Source organism: Strongyloides ratti, assembly GCF_001040885.1.
Source record: "Strongyloides ratti genome assembly S_ratti_ED321, chromosome : 2".
Taxonomy (NCBI): domain Eukaryota; kingdom Metazoa; phylum Nematoda; class Chromadorea; order Rhabditida; family Strongyloididae; genus Strongyloides; species Strongyloides ratti.
In genome coordinates this window covers 3,243,531-3,266,466 of record NC_037308.1, presented here as the reverse complement: position 1 = coordinate 3,266,466, position 22,936 = coordinate 3,243,531, and the positions used below count along the sequence as shown (strand labels likewise).

The following is a 22,936-nucleotide window of genomic DNA, read 5'->3' as shown; positions in this document are numbered from 1 at the left end:
AAAGAAGCAAAAATAATTAATTCACCAAAGAAGGTTGAAGTTTGATGCCAACAAGTCTAGATAAGATGACGTTGACGTTTATATTACAATATATTGTATAAAAAAAAAAAAGAACTTGGAACACAAAACAGTTTCGTAGATGGAAAAAAAAATTTTTTTAAACTCGTTTGCAGAAATATTTTACAGCTACTATTGTTATCAATTTTAATTCTCTAAAATATATCAGTCATCATTAGAATTGTCTATTGTTTATAATACTTACCAATGAATGATAATAAAATATTTTCAAACAATAACAATTTTAGTGTAATGAATATATAATATATATATATATAGGCGAATCTTGTAAATCTAAAAATATTTTTTTTTTTTAATTATTAAAGTAAATTTTGATATATGTATTATTACCTGAACAATTAATAATCCAATATAATTTGTTAATTGTATGTACAAATACCAAAATAATAAACTTTTATTAAATAGAATAATAATTAATAATTTTCCAAAAAAAAAAAGAAGAACTATCACTGATTGAGAAGAAAAACCTTCGGTACAAAATTATTTTAAATATAATATATTATTCTTATTTTTTTTTTCTTTTAAAAAAAATAACTTTTCCACCTTAAATTTTTAATAACTCATTTGAGTTCAAGAAAATATATTTGGTGAAAAAATTTGTACCGGTTGATGGCAAAATATTTTGGTTTAGACAAAGGTTAGAGATGTAAATCTAAAAAAAAACAAAAAAATTATTAAAATAAATAAATATAAAATTTAAAAAAAATATATATTGAAGGTAAAAATAATAATTGAAAATATTGAATAGTGCAATATGCTTTAAAATATGTAGTTTAGTATGTCCCAATACCAAGGACTTATAACTAATATGAATTAAACAATAGTGAAGATATTTCATTAACAATGCATATAAAATATTACATATTGTATCCAGGAAAACTTTTTATCTCCTTCATCCAATATTTTTTATATTTCATGAGACATTTTTATTTGTCTTGTTTTCAATTCTTAACAAAACTATTGTTTATAAAAGCAATACAATAATTTTATTTATATTTATATAAAATTACATTAAAAAAAAAATCTTTTATAATTTTTTGAGTATTTTTTTTCCTCAAAATATATATATACAATAATACGGTGTGTGAAGAATAAAAATTTATCTATAATCATTCTCAATAATAATAATTTTTTTTTATCAATATTATAAATAAAAAAAAAATTTTTTTTCTCAAAATTAAATTAAATTTAGATAAAATATATATATACACATATATATATTTTTATATAAAATAATGAATGAAATAAGATAAAGCAGTTTAAGAATGTATAGGTTTTGAATTTACTTATTTATACTTATTAGGCTCCTCTTTTTAATATTTTTTATGGTAAAATAAATCTAGTCACCAGTTCTTTGTTCTGGTCAAGTGAAGTAAAAAATTCTCGGTTTTTAAATATAAAAATTCAGTTTGAAATAATATATAAGTATATAAAGTAGAATTTATAAATTTGGGGATAGTAAGATAATGACCTTATATGTAAATGATAAATATATGAATTTTTAAGAAGGGATATTGAGAAATTAATTGTGTTGGATGTATGAATAAATAATATAAAGAAAATTAAAGGTATCTAACAGCGCTATATCCTCTCCTGACAGCTTTAATTTTCAAACATTGTTTTTCGGCATAGTAGTTGTTATAGCAATGTAATCATATGTCAATGAAATGAGTAAAATAATTAAATAAAAAATTAATTTATATTTAGTAAAAATAAATTAGTAATCAAACTTTTTATAACACTATTATCAATCATTGATCTTAATTTTAGGCACTTTTAATAGACAATCTGCTTTCTCTTATTACTATTATTTTTGATAAAATAAATCTTTTCTCTTTTAATAAATTTTACTGATCAGAGAAATGTATTAAAAAAAAATAATAATAAAATATATGTTATATACTTTTAGAAGAAACTTCATTTGAAGATATTAAAATAGAAAAAGCTAGACAAAAAGTAAATGATAAAAATTCCAATAACTTTGTTAAATGATAAAAATATATACCTCGGTTGGATTTGTATTATTATCGGTAGCATTTTTGCTATCACACCACCCATAATAAAATGTGCTGTGGACTGAGAAAGAAGGCTAAATACTAAACAACTATATCTTCGTTTTTATATCTTCATTTTTTATGAGCTTTTCAAAATTATATTGATATATTTTTAGATATATCCTAATAAAATAAAATGGTCACGAATAAAGAAATATATAAACACTTATTTCATGATAATACATCTTCTAAAAGTCTACAACCCAACAAATTATGTCTAATAATTAATTTTGTATGATTGAAGAAATTTAATAATATATATATAAATTTATGATAATCTCAATTAATTCTTGATGAATAAATGATTCTTAAATATAAAATTAAAAGTTAGTGATAATTAGAGGATATATTTTCCATAAAAATATAAGATTTATTATATTAAGGTAATAAAATAAAAGAGTATCATCATACAAATAGATATCAATTAATAAATAAAATATTATAAACTAATAAAGGAATATTTGATATGATTATTTCTAATAATAAAAAAAAATATATATAAGAATCAAAAATGAAAATAATTTCATAATATTTATAACAAGAAAATAGTTTAAAAGAAGTAATAAGGAGAAAAAGATAAAATAAATAATTAAATACAATCCTAAAAATGTGTCAATTTTCAATTTTTTTTTTTTATTTAATAAAAATTGCATATTAATTGGAATTTTTTTTTTCTGTATTTTTAACAGTTATACATTTGAGAAAAACAGTATTTTAACTTACATCTATCAGTCCATCTTCACAACATTATATTTTATGTTATATGGGGTGACTTTGTATTAACAATGCCTTGATGAGGGAGTCAACAATATATATATATATATATTTATATAAATATGCTATATACTATCAGGACATATGTTGTGACGTTTAAAGAATTAAGTCAAAATGTAATGCCAAAATATAAATATATATTCATATATGCAATGAATATTTTTAATAACTTGATTATTTCATAATATAAATATTAAAAAAAAATATATATATATATATATATATCCGTATATATATATATATATTATATAAAGAAAAAAAGATTCAGAAATAAATTAATAACGTTTTTTTTTCTTGTTATCTAACAATCTAAATCTATAATATGATGGACCCATGTAAATTAAAATACTAATTTTCAAAAAATAATTGTAACTAAAAAAATGAGAATACTAATATAAAAATAAAAAGTATAAAAATGAAAAACAAAAATTTTTAAAAATTTTCAACATTATATATTCTTTCTATATTAAAGTGTAAATGAGAAGTTCTTAATAATCTATAGATTACCATATAAATATCTTTATTAAAGGGCATAAACAAAAATTGTAATCTCCATAACATTAAAAAAAGCATTAAATATTTTAAAATATTTTAATTGAACAGGATGAATAAAAAGTTAAAAAATATATAATAAAATATGAATCATAGTTGCAGTACCCGAAGACAGACAGATAAATAAAACTCATTCAAAAATGGTGTGGAGAATGACAAAAGAATTAAATTATAAACGAAAATAATAAAAAGAAGAAATATGTATTAATTTGAAAAAGATAGATAACACGATTAAGAAATAAGCTAATAAATTAAGTTACTTCACTTGGAGAATCAAGATACTATAAGAAAAGCAACAGCATGCAAGATAGTATAAAAGAAAAAGCCAATTTTTATAAAATAAATACATTATAAAAATATAATAATAATTTATCATTCATTTTAAATCACTATCATTGGTTTTGTAGAAATAAAAATTTCACAATGTCTATATGTCAAAAAAAAAAAAAAATTTTTTTATTTTTTAAAGAAAAAAAAATAATAATGAAATAAATCTTTAGCGATGGACAAAAGAAAAATCTAACTTCCTTTAATAAAGTATTTATCAATTGACTAAAATATTTGATAACTATTATTTATGGATAAAAAAATTGCCTTTATCCTATACTAATGATAATATTTGACACATGTTTAAGGCATCCTTAGAATAAGTATACCCTTTGTATGCAATTTTTATTTATATTTAAGAAGTTTAAATATATGCTTATGACTTAGTTAGACAATTCATTTATCATAAAACTACCCCTTATAGATTTTCTGTACTTAATGACAATCTTAGGAGAAAGATTAAAAAATAATCTATTGTAAAAATAATATTTTTATTAAAAATTAATAAAAACTAAATTTTAAATAGTAATTTTTATTAAATATTTATAATAGTTTGAAATCAAACTTTTTAGTTTCTCTCATTTTATGATAATATAATCAGAAATTCATTATAATCAAATATTAATACATCCATAAATCTCCAATTAATACTTTTTAAAATAACATAAAATGTTACAGATAACAACATGACTTCTTTTGCCATTATCTTTTATTATAATATAAATCTAAGTTTAATTTTATTACAGTTAAAAATACTACCAAAAAAAGACAACATTTACTAAATAAAAAAAAAAAATTTAATAAAATTTTTAAATAAAATATTTTTGACTTAAAGCTAAAAAAAAATATCATAGTTATATATAAAAATTGCATTTTTCCTACAAAATAGAGGTATAACTATTTATTAAATATGCACATCAAAATTCATAATTATTCATCAAAAATATATATATTTAAAAAAAAAAATTTTTTTTTTTTAAATAAGGCATAGAGAAGGTAAGTAAAATTAATGTGAAAAATAAGAATCATATATTTATTAGACTAATTATAGAATTTATAGGTTAAATTAAAAGCAATTTATTTTGTATGAGAACCTTATTAAAAAAAAAAAAAAAAAGTGGCAAACGACGACAATGAAGTTAGAGTCAAGGGACAGGAAGATTTAAAACACAAGAGATTTTATAAATATAACAATTTAAACAAATGATGGCGAAATATTTACGACAATCAAGGGCACTCCATTGAACTAGTATGTAATAACAGTGAAGTATGTCAGATCATATTTCATTATCACTTTTATCCTAACTAATCCTATAGCTACTTCAATATTTATATATTATTATTTAAATGCAAAATATTTTATAAGACGTATTATTCAATAGCAACTTTATTAATGATATGACTGCGTAATATAATGTTATATAGTAAATAATTTTCTAAATATTCCAATAAAATTTATAGATTTTCTTTATATGAAAATTCTTTGATCGAAACTTATAATTAGAAAATAAAACATTATATATTAAGCTATAAAGAGACCCTCCTTAACTAATAATTTATATTTTTACTTACACCAGTAACTATTATAAAAGTATAATAAAAAACAAATGATAACTAATATTTAAATTAAAACATCTGACCAAGTCATTTAATTTTAAAAATAACATATGTGTAACATGAAATTTATCAATTTATTTAATTTATAACAATATAAACACAAAATTTTCATAAATAGTGAAGACCAGAAACTTTTAAATAGATAAAATGTTTTCAACAAGTTAAATTGCTATATATTAATGAAACTTATAAAAATATATGTTTAAATCTTCAAAGGCAATTATTATAGGATGTGAGAAATAGGCATTTTAGATGTCAAGGGCAAGCTGTTATATTTTAAAAAAGACGATGTTTTAAACTTTTTTAAGATAAATGGATTAGATAAAATAAATTGTAAGGGTACTATTCCAATTTCGGTAGGGCCAATTTTTTAATAAAGATTGTAATGATAAAATCTAGTTTCAAATTAAAAAACATTTGACAATCTCCAATCTAATTTTTTTTTTTATAATAGCTGTTTTAAAGAAAAAAAAAAGTATTTTTTTTAAATATAATAAATATGAATTAAATTGAAATTTTTTGTTATTATATTTAAAAACTTTAAAATTATTGCTTCTTGAAGATGATTTATTAATTACATTTTATCATGATTTTTAAATTAAAATCTTACTATTTTTATTTCTAAAAAAGTTATTAAAATTTTAAAAATAAAATTCAATTTTCTAATATTGCAAATATAAAACATTTTTAAACTAGAGAGCTTTTAATATTTATTTCTTGGAAAATCTTTTAAGATTTGATTATGAAAAATGATATTATCCTGAACTTTAAATCAAAATCTTAATATGAATTTTTTTTTAAATAGATTATTAACTTTTTTCATATCAATTTTGTTTTTGAAAATTAATTCGTTTTTTTTAAAATTTTTAAAAATAGATATTTTGTTTTATTAATAATCTTTTTGTCTTGTTACTTTATTAGCAGTTTTAATGATAATGTAATTCTTTACGTAATGTATTTTTTAAAGTTAATTTTTATTATTTTTGTTTCTTATTCATTTAGAAACCTATTTCAATATTAAAAATTAATTTTTTTTTATAATCTTTTTAGAATTTATTTATAAATTTTAAAATTTAATAAAAACACTTGAGCAATAAATTGTTAATTAATTTATTACAAACTCAATTTTATAATTACACTGACGAAAATTATTTATTGTTTAATTTTTAAAAAAAAAAGAATAATAAATTACGTTTATTTATGAAATGATTTTTCTTTATATTTAAAGCTTTTTAAAAAATGTACTATCACTAATTAACTATCTTCTTTATTAATATTATTTTAAAAAAAATTGTCTTGTAAAAATTGAAATGTATCATTTCAAGTTTTATTGTGTTTCTATTAAATTAATATCAATAAATATTTTGTAATAAGATTGCGTATATTTTCTTTTTTTCAAAAAGCATAATTTATCTTTCTTTTTCAAAAACTCCCGTTTCCATTAGCCAGTCCATACTAATCTCTGAAATATCTCGAATACTTTGTGCCATGCAACGACCAAAAATAATCCATTTAGGTTGCTTCTCCCTATAGACTATTGAAGATCCTGCCCAGACATTCATTGATACATTTTCTCTAACAGTAATAAAAGAACCAGAATGATCTAGGAAGGCAGCTTGAAGAAAATATCCAGAAACAAGACATCGAAGTATTCTTTCAGTTTCACCAATTAATCCTTGACATGAAACAACTGGTATATCAAAAGATTTTAAATATGAAATTAATTGATTTTTTATTGTAGTTGCTTTCATTAAAGCTCTGTAATTTAGACAATTTGAATTACACCAATCTCGTGACTTTCCACTTTTAATAAAAGCCATATAAATATTTAGAAGTGTTAGATGATCTCCTTCTTGGGCACAAAATTTTTTTCGAATTAATTCCTAAATAAAAATTAATTATTTTATAAAAAAAAATATTACTTACTGCTCGTTGACCTTTATTCTTAAAAAAAGTAAAAGGTTCTTCAATTTGAATCATAGCTAATATAGAAGTAATCTCTTCACTACACTCAAAAGATCCTGATTGAATGAGAACTTTACTTTCTATAGGTGATAATGGTAATCTTGCCATTCTTATACCAAGTGGATCTGTTAAATTTCCAGAATCATCAACTGCTCCAAGTGAGTGAAGTTGAGAAAATGCCACTGCAACAGAATCAGCTTTTGGACGAGAGATATATTTGAAACGAACAATATTGTTAACACCAAGATTTTTCAACATTAAAATAACAGGTGAAAAATCAATTCTTTGTATTTCTGGTAATGAATCAAGTTCAAATTTATCAAAATCAGATTTTGTATATAAACGAAAACATTTCCCAACACCAATTCTTCCAGCTCTACCAGCTCTTTGTTCAGCACTTGCTTTTGATACTGGTAATGTTACAAGTTGTTCTAATCCAGATTTAACATTAACTACCATTCTTGTTCGAACAAATCCACAATCTACAACAAATGATACACCAGGAATTGTAATAGAAGCTTCAGCAATATTTGTTGTGAAAACAATTTTTCGTTTTCCATAAGGTGGGGTTTCAAATGCTAACATTTGTGAATTTATTGGCATACTTCCATATAATCCTAAAATCCAAAGTTCTTTTGAAATCCTAGCTCTCTTTGCTTCATCATCAAGTAATTCTATTGCATCATTTACTTCATCCATACCCGTAAGAAAAACTAATATATCACCATTACCATAATTTTTATGAATATTTATACATGTACGAACTGAAGCAATAACATAATCAGGTACAGGTTCTTTTGAATAATATAAATTTACTGGATAATTTCTTCCTTCAACACTAAGTATTGTTGCTGTATCCTTATTTTTATCATCTGTCTCATTTTCTTCAAAAAAATTTTTAAATAATTCTGCATCTAAAGTAGCACTTGAAACAATAATTCTTAAATCATTTCTAACTGCCATAACTTTCCGTAACAAACCTAAAAGTACATCTGTTGTAGTAGAACGTTCATGAGCTTCATCAATTATTATAATTGAATATTTAACAAGTAAAGGATCTGATATAAGTTCTCGTAACATTACTCCATCTGTCATAAATTTGATTCTTGTAGAGTCAGTACATGCACCTTCAAAACGAACTTTATATCCAACCAAATCACCAAGATTTTTATTCATTTCTTCAGCTACACGTCCAGCAAGTGTCATAACAGCAACACGTCTTGGTTGTGTTATTCCTATCATTCTTCCATCATCACACCAACCACTATTATATAAGTATTGTGGTATTTGTGTACTTTTTCCTGAACCTGTTTCACCAACAACAACTAAGCATCTATATTTTTCTAAAAGATAAAGAATGTTTCTTCTGTACTATAAAAATTTTTTTATTAAAATTACAAAAAAAAAACTAACTTTAAAAATTGGTAATCTTGAACTTTGTTTAGAAGCAGAAGTAAAAGCACAACCAGATGTTCCAATATAATCTTCTTCAGTTTGAATATTTTCAAAATCTTTGTAGTTAGACATTCTAAATTACAAGAAATTAAATTTTTTTTTCAAGTTAAATTGTATATTTTAAAAAAAGATACAAAATTAATGTAAATAATAAAGATTTTATTGTTAAAAAATATATGAAAATAAACAGTAAATCAAATAGAATAAAAATATAATGTTTGTAAAAAACTAAAATATAATTAAAAAGAGTATACAAATAAATTTAGATAAAATGTAATATTATTTTTAAAATTATAATCTTATAATAATTTAAAATTGAATTAAATGTTTCATATTTATGGTAAACTTATTAATTACTTTATAAAATTTGACTTGAAGGCGTGGTCATAAAAAAACAATAATAAATACCAATTTCTTAGCACGAAAAGTTTTTGAGTAACAAAATAATTGGAAGAATGTCTTTACAAAGATTGTTGATTATAGTATATTTGTTGCAGATTGATTGAAATTAAAAATGTTATTTATCTATTAAATTAAAAAACCAAAAATCATATTTAGAAAGTTGAACAAAATAACTTTATTTTCATTTGATATTTATATCAAAAAATTAAATATAAATAAAATGTTTATATTATCCAGATAATAAGAAACATATTTTTAATTTTTTATATTTTATCTTAAACCAAATTCTTCTAAACAATTATCATGTTTAAGAGAAAAAAAGGCAACAGAATCATAATGTAAACAGAAACAAAATTCCACATATATTTCGAAATATTTTTGAAAAAAATCATTTTATCATGAGCAAAATAATTTTGAATCATTTATCTGATTATATCCTTTAATTACAAAGTTTTACGGTATTCTCATTTAAATCATTTATTTCAAAATTTTTGCTCACGCATAATATTCATTAGCTGTCATACTTGAAAATTTATAGTTTTTTTTTGTATGCATTTTAGGTGATAAATAAAAATGATTTTCAACGAAGTGAATTCGTATTTTCAATATTTAAAACTTCCATCAGAATTTTCCTATAATTCAGACAGTGAAGGAATATTTTATGCAATTTACAAGCATCCAAAAATTACTGTTATTGGTAAAGGAAAATCTAAGAAAATTGCTAAAGAAGAAGCATGTAAATTATTAAAACCACATTTACAATCATTTGCAAAAGAAACTTTTGGAAGTGAAAACGTGGAAAATAAATTAAAAAATATAGTAAAAACTATAGATAAAAACATTGAATACGTTCAATGTGACAATGATGGAAACAATATTAAAGTGAAATGTGTTGTTGGAGAACATGAAACTTATGGAGTAGCGACAATTTTCGAATTAGCGAAAATCAAATCAATTAATTCAATGCTTAAAATCATATCACAATCTGTTTATTGTGCTACTGAAAAATTCAATTGGGTAGATATTCTAGATTTTCTTGATTTATCATTTTTTAAAACACTTTTACATAACATATGTTTAAAAAATTCATGGATCTTGACATTTGACAGTGAAAAGATTCTTACAAATAGACAATATCACACTCGTTGTAATATTAAGTCTACTAAACAAAATGATTTTTCATTACCATCAGTTGAAGATATTACACACACTTCTGAAAGTAAATCATCTGGAGAAAATTTCATTGCTAAAGAAATATGTTTGAAATATTTTAGAGATTACAATGATAATATAAATACATTACTAAAAAATCAATTAGAACAATATATAAAAAAATTTTATGATGATGAGAAATTGGATTATGATATACAACAAATATCTTTTAAACCACCAATATTTCAATGTTTTTGTAAATTTTCAAAATTAGTTACAGAGGGTATTCATAGTAAAAAAAAAGAAGCTCAAGGAATAGCAGCATCAAAAATGTTTCAAAAATTATGTTGTAAAAATTTTAATAATAATTTATCGAACAAAAAAGTTACAAAAATTATGCCAATTATGAATTCAATAAAGAGTATTAAAGATATTGTTAATTCAGAAGAAGTAGATCTTTCAATTGATTTTAATTCTATCAAAAATACAATTTTAAATTACCATTCAGATTTAAAAAATGTCTCAACTAAGGATTATATAATATATAAATCTAACGTTACAAATTACATTTTTATCTTCAAATATTTTTTCTTGATACCTGATTCTGATATACAAAATTGTGGAAGATCATTTGGTGTTGGACCTACGAAAGAAAATGCCATTCAACAAGGATGCTGTAATTTACTTACCGCTATCACAATGAAAAAAAGTGGTACTTTTCAGTTTTGGTAAGAACAAATTTTTTTTAGACAAAAATACGTAAATAAAAAATATTTATTGCTTCATGTTTTAATGTAAAATTAATAATTATTTATTCAGATTTCAGTTAAAAGTATTTATAATAAATTATAAATATTATTAAATAAATTTCTATTCACTTTTAATGTGATTATTTTCATTTAAATATTTTTGAAAATTTTTGAAAAAAAAATTAATTTTTTGAAACACTCTAAATGTATCTTTACAATATTAAAGTATATTTATTTAGGAAAATTTTGAAAAATATATTTGAAACAAATATTTTTAAATAATACTTAATGATATCAAAATAATTGGTGTAATAATAATAAATATCATTTTTAGAAAGTTCATTGCAAGATAAAAATATCAAAAAAACTAGACTTTTTCTGAAAAAAAAATTTATAATTAAAATAGAATTCAGAAAAATATAATAAAATGAAAAAACTTTTTAAATAATTACAACTACAATCAAATAAATGAATAATATTGAGAGTGATAAAAATAACTTATTTTGAGAATAATATAAAGATGGAATGTACAAGTTTCAACTATAAAAATAGTAATAACATTGACAAAAAAAATTAATTCTTAGGATTTTGTTTCTGATAAAAAAACTTAAATAGGATAATTGTTGATAAAAGTGTAGCATTTTTTTATAACAGCAATTAAGATAAAACTTTTTTTATTATTTTAATACATGAGAAAGTGTAATCTTTGTAACCAGTTAAAATTACCAACACATAAAATAATAACAATTGCATTAAATCTATTTATCGATGTATTTCTAGGACATTCTTGAAATTGTTCTTACATAAGTTTATTTATATAAATAATAAAGAAAAGGCTATTAAGTTTAAATTTTTCATTTACAGTTATTTGCAAGAAATAAAAAGTTAAAAACATTTTTTAAAATAAAAATTATAACTATTATTTTTCATAGAAAGATTGAGAAGAATGTAGATCATATGACACTAAAGAATCAGAAATGAACACAAATTTTAAAAGTAGTTATGATAATTCAAATAAAATAAAAGATTTTTAGAATCTTTACTTTTAAAAGATATTCAAATATGTTTAAAAAAATTTTCATTTTTAGTACAAAAATATGTTGGTAAATTTCTCAAGTTTTAATGTAATCCATTGGACGATTACTGTAAATTTTTTTTTAATTATCCGTTTTTTTTTCGTTAACAGTTTTTAGTATATTAAAAATAATTTTTTTCTAGTTTTATAATTATTCAATAAATTAACAAAAAGCAATTGTTTAACTATAATGCAATATAATATAAAAAACATCAAAAAAAGTTATATCAATTTCCATAAAAATGGTAGTAAATAGTTATTATCCAAGTGTGATAAATACTCTAATAAAAAAATTCAGTCTTAAACTTTAATATTTAACAATAATTAATTGCAAAAGTTTACAAAATTGTTTTTATTTTAACTACTTTATTAACACATTGAATTTAATGTAAAAACTACGGCACATGAAGTATTTGTAGTTGTCAAATTTTTTTAAAAAACAATTACCCACTCATATCCAAAAAACTTTTTAAAAATGATTTAACAAAAACACACTTTTTCAAAAAATCTTATCATAAATTTATTTCAAAAGTATTTTTTTTACTAATAAATAATCTCTTAATCATTTTTTGAGATTAAAAATAAATTTATCATACTTTTGGAAAAGTTTTTTCAAAATTGTTAATATTAATTATTATTATACTCAAGCAAATTGCTTTTAGTTAAATAATCAAATGATTATAAAATTCAAAAAAATATTAGATGAACAAAGTTTTATACAAGTGATATACATCAGTAAATTATGATACCACTTTAAACAAATTTACATGTTTGAACCATTTAAATTTAAATAAACATATACTTCATTGACAAGAGAATTGGATATTATTTAATTGTTTTCAAGTCTCTTTTAAACTATTAAAAATTTTTAAGCTTTTATGTTTGGTCTTTTTTTTAAAAAACATAATCAACATACAAAAAAATTGTTAATAAATAGCTCCAACTAAAAAAATTTTACTTTTTTTACAAAAATAAGCAATCTACAATTTATTAAAAAATGTAATATATTATCACCAATAAAAAAAACATTGACAAAATTTTTTTTTGTGTATAATTACTTAACTACTCTTTCAAATAATATTTAATCTTTAAATGTATAATTAAATTTTCTGCCTAAAAACTGTGAAAACTTATTCTTAGCCTTCTAGAATCTGATATAAAAAATGTCTTGTGTTTATAAGACACTTTATATGTGCAATATTGTTATCATTTTACAAATAAATTTATTTCTCACCAAATGTAAAGATAATTATTAACAACCATCTATTATTAAACAAACCTATGCTTTATATTAACTTGTCTGCAAGGCGTGATAAGTTATTTATAAACTATTTAATTAATTACAATTATCTGTAAAATTACATAAAATTCAGTATGAAAAAAAATTGTATTTTTTAATTTCTATAAAATTTTATTTCTTTTTTACAACTTTTATGCATTTACAATAAAATTTAGTTTTATTAATTTAATTGATTGCTTAATTATTCTAAATATTTTTCAAAATTTTATTTGAATAAAATAGAAAAATTGAAAAAAAAAAAACTTAAATTAATTTATATACTTTTTTTATAATTGTAATTATTGTTGGTATTACGGCTATCACTAATCTATATTTATAAATAAATTTTAAAAAATTAATTTTTATCCCTAGTTTTTATTATCTGTCACTATATAAAAACATATAAAGCGCTTGATATTATTAGAAAAATAATTAATTTCAGAACTTTTTAATATCTAAAAATTTTATTACTTGAATTTAGTATTATCCTTTATAAGCATAAAAAAGTTAATTATATTTTGCTAACTTAAAATAACCATTATTTTTATTATTGTAGAATGTTAAATGTATACAATAAAAGTGCAATGTTTATCACTTTTTATTTTGTTATATTTTCAAAAATAAAAACAAACGAAGAGAAAATATATATAAATAAGATAGTTTATTTTATCAATATAAAAATTTTTTATTAATAACATTTTCATTAATGTTTAGTGTAACAATTGGATAAATAAAAATGATTTTTTTAGAATTTTAAAAATTTTAAATACAACTTTAATAGCATATATCTTACTTTAACTTTATAACTTACAAAACTTTAACATTAAAAATTATTTCTCCAACCTTTTTTTTATCGTTAGAATAAATTTCAAATCAAAATCACTGAAAGAAATCATTTTACAACAGTTTCCAATGCTGCTTATTTTACATCTTATACTACAGCAATATCTGTATTAAAAAATTAAGACATTTATTGTTATCAATACAATTTTTTTTTATTTAAGAAAAGTTTATTAAATATTAAAATAATTTTTAAAACTCATTTATTTTTTATATATATAGGATTATTTTGAGATTAACTTATTACTACATTCTCAACCACATGACAAAATCACTTAAACTTTTACAGGGAATTCCTTCTGCACAAGCTTTAATCCTTAATGCTTTGTCTTCTGTAAGCATAGCAACATTTTTAATTGAATTGCTAGCATTTTTTTTGCTTTCGTTTAATGAAAATTGTTTTTCCAAATTGATAACACTTTGTAAAATTCTATCATCATTTTTTTGTACAATTCCATGATTAATTGAAGATATTACAGGAAGAACTGTTGAAGATGGTGGTAATTCTTCTTGCAACAAACCATCTTCTGTTAAAGAAATTACATAGTCTGAATATTTTTCAAACCATTCATCTATCATTTTCAAGGCTCTTTTTGCTTGCTTTCTAACCCATTCATTATGATTAGAATCTGCTTCTAAATTAGATTTTTTTATTGGTTTTGTACGTACTTCAGGCTTTGAATGAACAGGTTTAGATAAATTTCTTAATTCTTTTATTACAGTATATGATAGGGTAACTTTAAAGTAACGAGATCTTATCAATTGCTCAATTGTTCCACTAAAGTCAATAAAACAATTTGTATCTGGAATTATATAATGTGGTTCTACAATAATTCTATTTCTATAATTTTCTATCATATTATTATCATTGGAAGCATTTAGATTTTCTTCAATTTTTTCAGGAGTTGGTGTTTTACATTCTTCATCTGTTTCTGAATTTACTAACCAATATCTTTCATTCTTGTCATCCCAATTTATAAAATCCATTGTAGAAACAAACAACATTTCTAATGTTTGTAAAATATTATTTAATCTAACAATATTACCAAGAACTTTTTTATCTTTCTTTTTTTCCTCATCATGTGTATAAATTTCGTATACTTTTATTTTCTGTGAAAATAATTTGTCAAAAGATAATAAAAATATTTCTTCTGGCAATGATACAATTACTCCATCTGTTGAACTACGCTTTCTATCTTTATTTTCTAAATGTTCATATGATGGAAGGATATTTTTATTTCTTAATGTTACTAATAAATTACCAATATCTATTAAATATTGAAGAAGATTAATTTTGAATTTATTTGTCTTTATTGTCTTAAAAACTGATTCACCGAATTTTTTTAGATCTTCTAAGAATACATCTGATTTTATAAAATTATAGATTATTGTTATTACTGGAAGAACTTTTTTGACTGATTCGAGATCATCATGTTTTGACTCTATTAATGAAGATAATTGGCTACTATTATCAGAACAAACACTTAAAAAAATACCAAAAAGACTCATAATAATTTGAAGGCTATGAGATCTTTGCTCATGTAAATATGATGTTTCATCATTTTTTGAGGTATAATAATAATAAATAAAGAATGATGTAATTTCAATTAATTGTCTACAAGACAATGGACTATCATTTCTACTTAAAAGTGCACTAATACAAATTAATCCAATCTCAGCATACAAATCAAATGATTCCATATCAATTTTAGAATTTAATATTCCTGCACAATGAACTAGATAAGTTATGGCAAATTTGTATAATTTACTACTTGAAAGTCTTTGAAGATTACTAATTATTTCAAAATCATTAACACCATTTATTAAACTACCTTCCATTGATAAATCAAATGACCAAGTACGACTATTTGTTCTTATTTCTGGTAACCTCCAAATTTCTTTATCATTTTCAAAAGCTTTACTTGGATTTAATTCTAAATGTTTAGAAAATAATTCATTCATACATTCTTCATTATAATTTTTTACTTTTCCAGCAACATCACTAAATGTACCTAACATTGCCTCTTTTGCACCTTTATGTGGAAATTGAGCAGCCAAAGATCGAATATAAAAAAAGATCATTTCTAAATATCTTTCCTATAAAAATAATATAAAATAAAATTATTATAAATAAATATTAAAAATTTAATTTTAAAAAAAAATACCAAAGTAAACTTAGGACACTAAAAAAGCAATCGGACAGAATAAGAAAAAAGTAAATATTTTTTTCTTAATTATACAAAAACTTATTGAAGCAATACAAAGATAGAACAAACAATACAGAGACATCTCCAAAAATTACATATAAAAAATTTTAACTTAAAAAAATCGCACCTGATCTCGAATATCTCTGCTGACCATTATACTGAACAAATGTCTAAAGATGGGATCCAAACGTCTACGCAATGGATCACGTTGTAAGATCTAGAAAAAAATTCACAATATAATTAAAAAAAAAAAAAAAACTTATATTAATTAGAAAAAAAACTAAGCGTTAATAATAGTATTTTATTTTTTTTTTATAGATAAAAATGAAAGTTTAATTAGAAAAAAATAACTAAGTGTTATAATAGTAATATTTTAGTTATTTTTATAGGTAAATAAAAATTTGGTTAATAAAAAATATAAATAAAAAGCACTAGTAAGAGTGTTACAGGTAATAAATTTACTATTATATAATGTTAAAAAATAAGTAATACTAAAAAAGCATTCTAAACTTACCATGTATAATGAGATCAAACCTAAAGAATTGTAAGAACGTCCAACAGTTGGACTTAATTGAGATGCCAACCAACAATATTCATAAGCTTTTTCATAACTTTTAAGCCCATGAGCCATACATTTGTATCTATAGAGATCACTTAATGATAAATAATGTCTTTGAACAGAGGTAATAGCTGTAATTTGTATTTTACTTTTAAGAGAATAATATGGTGCTTCATTAACAATAATACATTCTAAAAATGTTTCATTTGTTAAATCTGTTGAGTATGGCCATGGTACTTGTTCTTTAAATCTTATTCCATAAGTATTTTCATATAATGTTATCAATTCTTTGTAATACAAAATAGCAGCATCTAAAAAATTTTGATACATCATTTGAAAATCACTTTTTAAATTTTTATCTACATCTGTTTGTTTAAATAAATCTATTACTTTATAAAAACCATTTTTCCACATTTTTAATTCCCATTGTTTCTTGTATGTTGTTTCTATGTCACGTGTAATATGTGTTTTGTATTCATTAGCCAATCTCAAAGTATTTTTAATTAAAGATGGTATTATTTGTAGTACATCTTTTGGTCGATTTTTTATTTCTTTTATATTCATACTAATCTCTCTTTCATATCCATCAAATTCTGGAGGTGTCACCTGTAAATTTAATGATTCTACTGATTGTTTTCTTGGAGATATTTGTGTTAAAGTATTTCCTTTTACTACTGTTTTTGATGGTTTTCCTTTTATTTGAGTTATTGATATACCAGTTACTGATTTATAACCATCAACTTTATTTATTAATCCCACATTTCTTGGAGATGGTGGTGGCTTTAATGCTTTATTATTTGGTTTCATTTTATTTGGTGAAATATCTTCTTTACTTCTTACTTTAATATTTTTATTTCCTTTATCAAGGCGTTCCCTATTTAAACTTGACCAACTTCCAAATTCATTCTTAGATAACTTACTATTACTACCTCTCTTATCGTAGTCAGATTTATTTATTCTTGTACTACTACCACTCCAATCATTCTTTTGACTATTTTGTTTATTATTTAAATAATCATTAGTAGTATCAAGAGAGGATTGAGGAAGTACAGTAATTCTTTCAAAGATACTCTTCTTAACATTTCCATCTTGTTTATTAGTATCCTCATTTTCGTTTTTGTACTTTTCTTCATCAACTTCATCAATTCTATTATTACTTCCTGTTACCTGCATCTGTCTTTCATTTTCTTCCTCCATGCAAGCAGCCCAATCAAATGATTCAAGACTCATCATTAATGAATCCATACTTATTTCATTTTCTTTTCTATTTGTTGCTAAAGAATTTACACTAGGAGCTTGAGATGCATAATAATTCATTTTATTATTACATGTATAAGAAGATATAGATGCTGTTTCATTAAGTATAATACTTGAACATACTGATTTTGCATCAAAATTTGTCCCATCATCTTTAGAATTTGATACAATTTCTGATTTAATAGATCTAATAGAATTATTTCTTCTTCTGTATCCAGTACCATGATTTCGATTACCACCTAATGTATTTGATTGAAAATGACCAGGATGGTTGTAGGAATGCTTTGAATGTGTACGATTATTATAAAAATTGCCTTTTTTGGGATTATCTAAATTAGCTTGCATACTATTATCTAATGACATTCCACCAGAAGTGTAATTAAGACTTGTATTAGAACCATTTCCCGTTGAATGCCTAGGCCCGCGTTTATTACCACTATTTCCATTAAAATTATATCTATTATATTCTCGTCGTGAATTCTAAAAAAAAAAAAAAGATATAATTATAATAAAATAAAAAAATTTTACATACTTTTTCACTTTTTTCTTTAAAAGATTTTTGATTTCCATTACTGTTTACACCATCAATATAATCATTTCTTGACACATCATTACTATTTTCTTTTGAATTTTTTTGTTTTTCAGAAGACTCCGAAATAGGATTTACTGTAGATAATGTTCGTTTAGTAAACATTCCTGGTTTGTAGACCGGTCTATCAGGGCGTTTCACTTTTTTATTAGTGGAATCTGATGACATTGATAATGATGCATCGCTCATGGTATTATTAGTCAATATTTAATCAACAATTTCTGAAATAAACTAAACTTTATCTGCACTTTAAATAATCACAAATAAACTTAAATAAATAAAAGTTAAATATTTTAATTATATCAAATTATAGTGAAATTATTATAAAAGTAATAATTCCTCATAACTTTTATCTATATACAATTAATTTAACATTAACAATTATATTCATCCTTTTATATTATATATCTCATAAAATTTTATTTTAAAAAAAAAGAAGATAATATAAGTATATAAAAACAAAAATATGCTTATAACTTATTTATTTATTGTTTATACTGACGTTCTTCAACAATTTAAATAGGATAAAAACGCTCTGATACAAATTTGAATAATTTTAAATTAATTATAAATCGATTTATATTCACACTATTTAAATAACTAATAATAAAAACTATAAAATCTTGAAAAATATAAAAAAAATTTTTATAAAAATATGTATCATTCAATGATTTTTTTAAAAATTTTTATCACAAAATAGTTTTGTTATTACATATATAATATATCTTACAAATCTCTAAATTTTTTTCCAGTCAAATAAAATAAAATTCTACATGTTTTTTTTATATAAAACAAAGATTAAAAGATTCTAATTTTCCACCACTGGAAACTTATTATTTTAAAATTACAAATAATTTGTTCTATTTTGTAGATATAACTTTTGATTTTTTTTTATTATTAGTAAAGTTAACAAGATAAGTCAAAAATACAAGATTAAATAAAACTTTCTATTTATATTTATTCAAATTCATTAAATTACCATTGTCATGTAAAATTAAGCAAGTAAAAATAAATAGTTTGTATAAATTAAATAATATTGTAGTTTGCTAAAAAGTACAACTAATAAAAAAGATACACAAAATATATAGCAAATATCAAAAATATACATGAAAAAGATTTCCAACAACTGAATTCTCAAATATTGTAAAAAAAATAACCGTATCTAAAATTTAGAAAAAAAAAAATAAAAAACGACATTATAAATCTGCCATTAAAAATCTTTCTTTTTTTTATACTATCGGAAAGAGAAGCATTGATTGATGGTAAGGCAAAACTATACAACAACAATAAATGGTTGAATATGTGAAATGATAAAACAAACGAATTTCAGTTAAATTAAACTAGCATTTTATGTATAATAAATAAAAATCAATTTAAAATAATGCTACCTACATTAAGAAAAATTAATGTTTACGCAATGATAAGAAATTATATATTTCTTGTAAGCAGACAAATATTTTATAATAAAATGTTACTTTAAGAAATGTACTTTTGAATAACTATTATAAGTAAATTAGGTGGTCGTTGACAATTTGTAACATTAATATATTTAAATAATTTTAATTTTTAAATTAATGTTAAAAAGTAAAATTAAAAGAAAATATTTAATTATCTAGTCAACCAAATATATTTAAATTTTAAAACATTAACTGAAAATATACTATCATTAATAACAATCTTACATTAACATATTTTTGATTAGTAATGATAAAATTTACTATATTAACCAAGTTTTGATTACGACCATAAAAACAATAAAGTAATCAAATAGAAAAAAAATAAATAAGAAAGTAAAAATAATTTAAAGTTTTTTATCACTAAAAATTAATATTTTATTAATTTGTAACGATTAATTTTGGAAATAGATGTATTATAAAAAAAAATTTAATTTACAATGTCTAAAAATTTGACTGTAAACTAAAAAAAAAAAAACTGAAGATGCATTGAAAAATAGTTTGTTTCCGCACAACTTTGAACTTTATTCCAAAATCGAAGAACAAGATGGTAACAACCAGGAATGAATGTACTATAACTCAATAATAAGTATGTATTCCAATCACATAAATAAACTATTTTTCATTATTCATTTTATTCACCTATTTTCTTAATTTTATAAAGTAACATGAAACAGTTATTTATCGTTACACCATATTTTTTCTTTTCATAGTCATACAAATTTTTAAACACACTTATCATTTAATAATATGACTAAAAATTATTACTTTTAAAAATATTTTTATATAAAGTATGCGTATAATACAGAAGCATGCAATGATTCAACGGTTTTTTTTTATATTAACTATTAAAAAAAACAAATATAAACTTCAAATACATGAAAAAAAATTATTTTTATAATTTCATTAAAAAAAGAATATATATTAAAAAATAAGGTGAAAAAATTACATACATTATTATTATTATTATTCTATTTCTATTTTTATCTGATATAACTAACAACTATCGATGATATTTATATGATTAAATGTTTTAAAGAATAGATTATTGTTAAATCAAAACTGTTAAATATCTTATATTACAATTTTTCTATTCCATAATTTAGCATATCAAAATTTTTCTATCATTAAACATATATTATTAAAAATACAGTTAAAATAGAAATGGAAAAAAAGAAAATAAATTATTTGTACAAATAAAAAATTTATTTCTAGATGATCAACTTCTAAGAATAGTGTTTTTTTGCTACATTCTATTTTCTTAAATTGAATAGTTTTTTTTTTCTAAAAAATACCGATAAATTTAATAATATTTAAATTTTCGAGTACTTTTTTTCTTTTTAATTTTTCAGTTTTTGGTAATTTTAAGTTATGAAAAAAATAGAAAATTTGTTTCATTTCAAGAATGTAAGATTCTTTGTTTAAAAAAATTAAATTTTTATGAGATTGTATGAATAAATATATATATTCTACCATCATTTAAAATCTTTTTAAAAATTTCAGTCAATTACAAGCATGATTGTTGATGATATAATTGATATAAATAAAATTAAATGTTGAAAAATATTTCTTAACTTTTATTGCTTTTAACATTATCTAAATATCAGTAATTGTATAGGCATTTTAAATACTGATATAATATAAATATCAAAAAATAAACAATTTATAATTTTTGAAATGATTTTTTTTATCTACAATAAGAGAATCTAATAACTTACGATGAATCTTATCATTCTTCTAAAATATTTTAATTGACGCAATCTACATTTAATTATTGCTATCTTAATACCTTAAGAAAAAAACTATATTAGCTTGAATTTTGTCTTATGTGAATAAAACAATTTCAAAATACTTTGTAGCACTGACAAATACATTGGTATTAAAAATTTTAGTTGTAAAAAAAATAAATGATAAAGTTAAAAATAAGTATTAAAAATTTATCGAAATTATCAAAATTTTTTCAATGTATAGAATGTTAAATTTTAAAATATTTAGTAGAAACCATTATCACGGTACTTATTGCTTTTATCTTCTTTACATATTAATAATAAAATGGATTTCTGGTAGCATTCTTTTTCAAAACTTCTATCATGCTTTAGAAATTCTGTCTAGAATCAGCTTTACAAAGTATTCTTTGATTACCTTGCAGATTTTTCTAAAATATCATTGTTGCTCCAATATTCTTCCTCAATAAAGTTTCATTACAGCAAAAAAAAATACACTCATTGATGATATAAAATCATCTCTATCATATCTTTTTGTTTTGTGGTTTCTTTGAAGATAATTCTTAAAAAACTATCAGAAGATTCAGATTCTTTGTTTCTACGATTAAAAAAATTTTTGGATAAATTAAAAAGTGAATTTATATGAAATTTTTGTTCTTATATACAAATTTATTTTTTAATGTACTATGTTTTTCTTTTATCTTTTTAATATAATATCTATTTTAACAGTTTTTTAATAATTAATAACTTTTATAATCTATTAATTTACTTTTCTTATATGTAAAAATTCTAGATTATTTATGGTAAAAAAAAATTCATTAACTAAT

General features: G+C 20.9%; 3 protein-coding genes across 3 annotated transcripts; 1 reads left to right on the top strand and 2 right to left on the bottom strand.

Moving 5' to 3' along the window:
* Nucleotides 1-6,811: 6,811 nt before the first annotated feature.
* SRAE_2000102400 (Probable ATP-dependent RNA helicase DHX35) lies at nt 6,812-8,894 on the bottom strand (the record flags this gene model as incomplete). Its single annotated transcript, XM_024651926.1, has 3 exons — nt 6,812-7,285; nt 7,329-8,738; nt 8,781-8,894. The coding sequence occupies 3 exons, from the start codon at nt 8,892-8,894 to the stop codon at nt 6,812-6,814; spliced, it is 1,998 nt and encodes a 665-aa protein (XP_024505554.1).
* A 903-nt stretch (nt 8,895-9,797) lies between these two features.
* Nucleotides 9,798-11,478, top strand: SRAE_2000102300 (Double-stranded RNA-binding domain-containing protein; the record flags this gene model as incomplete). The annotated part of the gene is made up of 2 exons (XM_024651925.1): nt 9,798-11,098; nt 11,460-11,478. The coding sequence occupies 2 exons, from the start codon at nt 9,798-9,800 to the stop codon at nt 11,476-11,478; spliced, it is 1,320 nt and encodes a 439-aa protein (XP_024505553.1).
* Nucleotides 11,479-14,565: 3,087 nt separating this feature from the next.
* SRAE_2000102200 (Telomerase-binding protein EST1A) lies at nt 14,566-19,120 on the bottom strand (the record flags this gene model as incomplete). Its single annotated transcript, XM_024651924.1, has 4 exons — nt 14,566-16,416; nt 16,654-16,743; nt 17,041-18,822; nt 18,875-19,120. 4 exons carry the CDS (start codon nt 19,118-19,120, stop codon nt 14,566-14,568), a joined length of 3,969 nt encoding a protein of 1,322 aa, XP_024505552.1.
* Nucleotides 19,121-22,936: the final 3,816 nt, after the last annotated feature.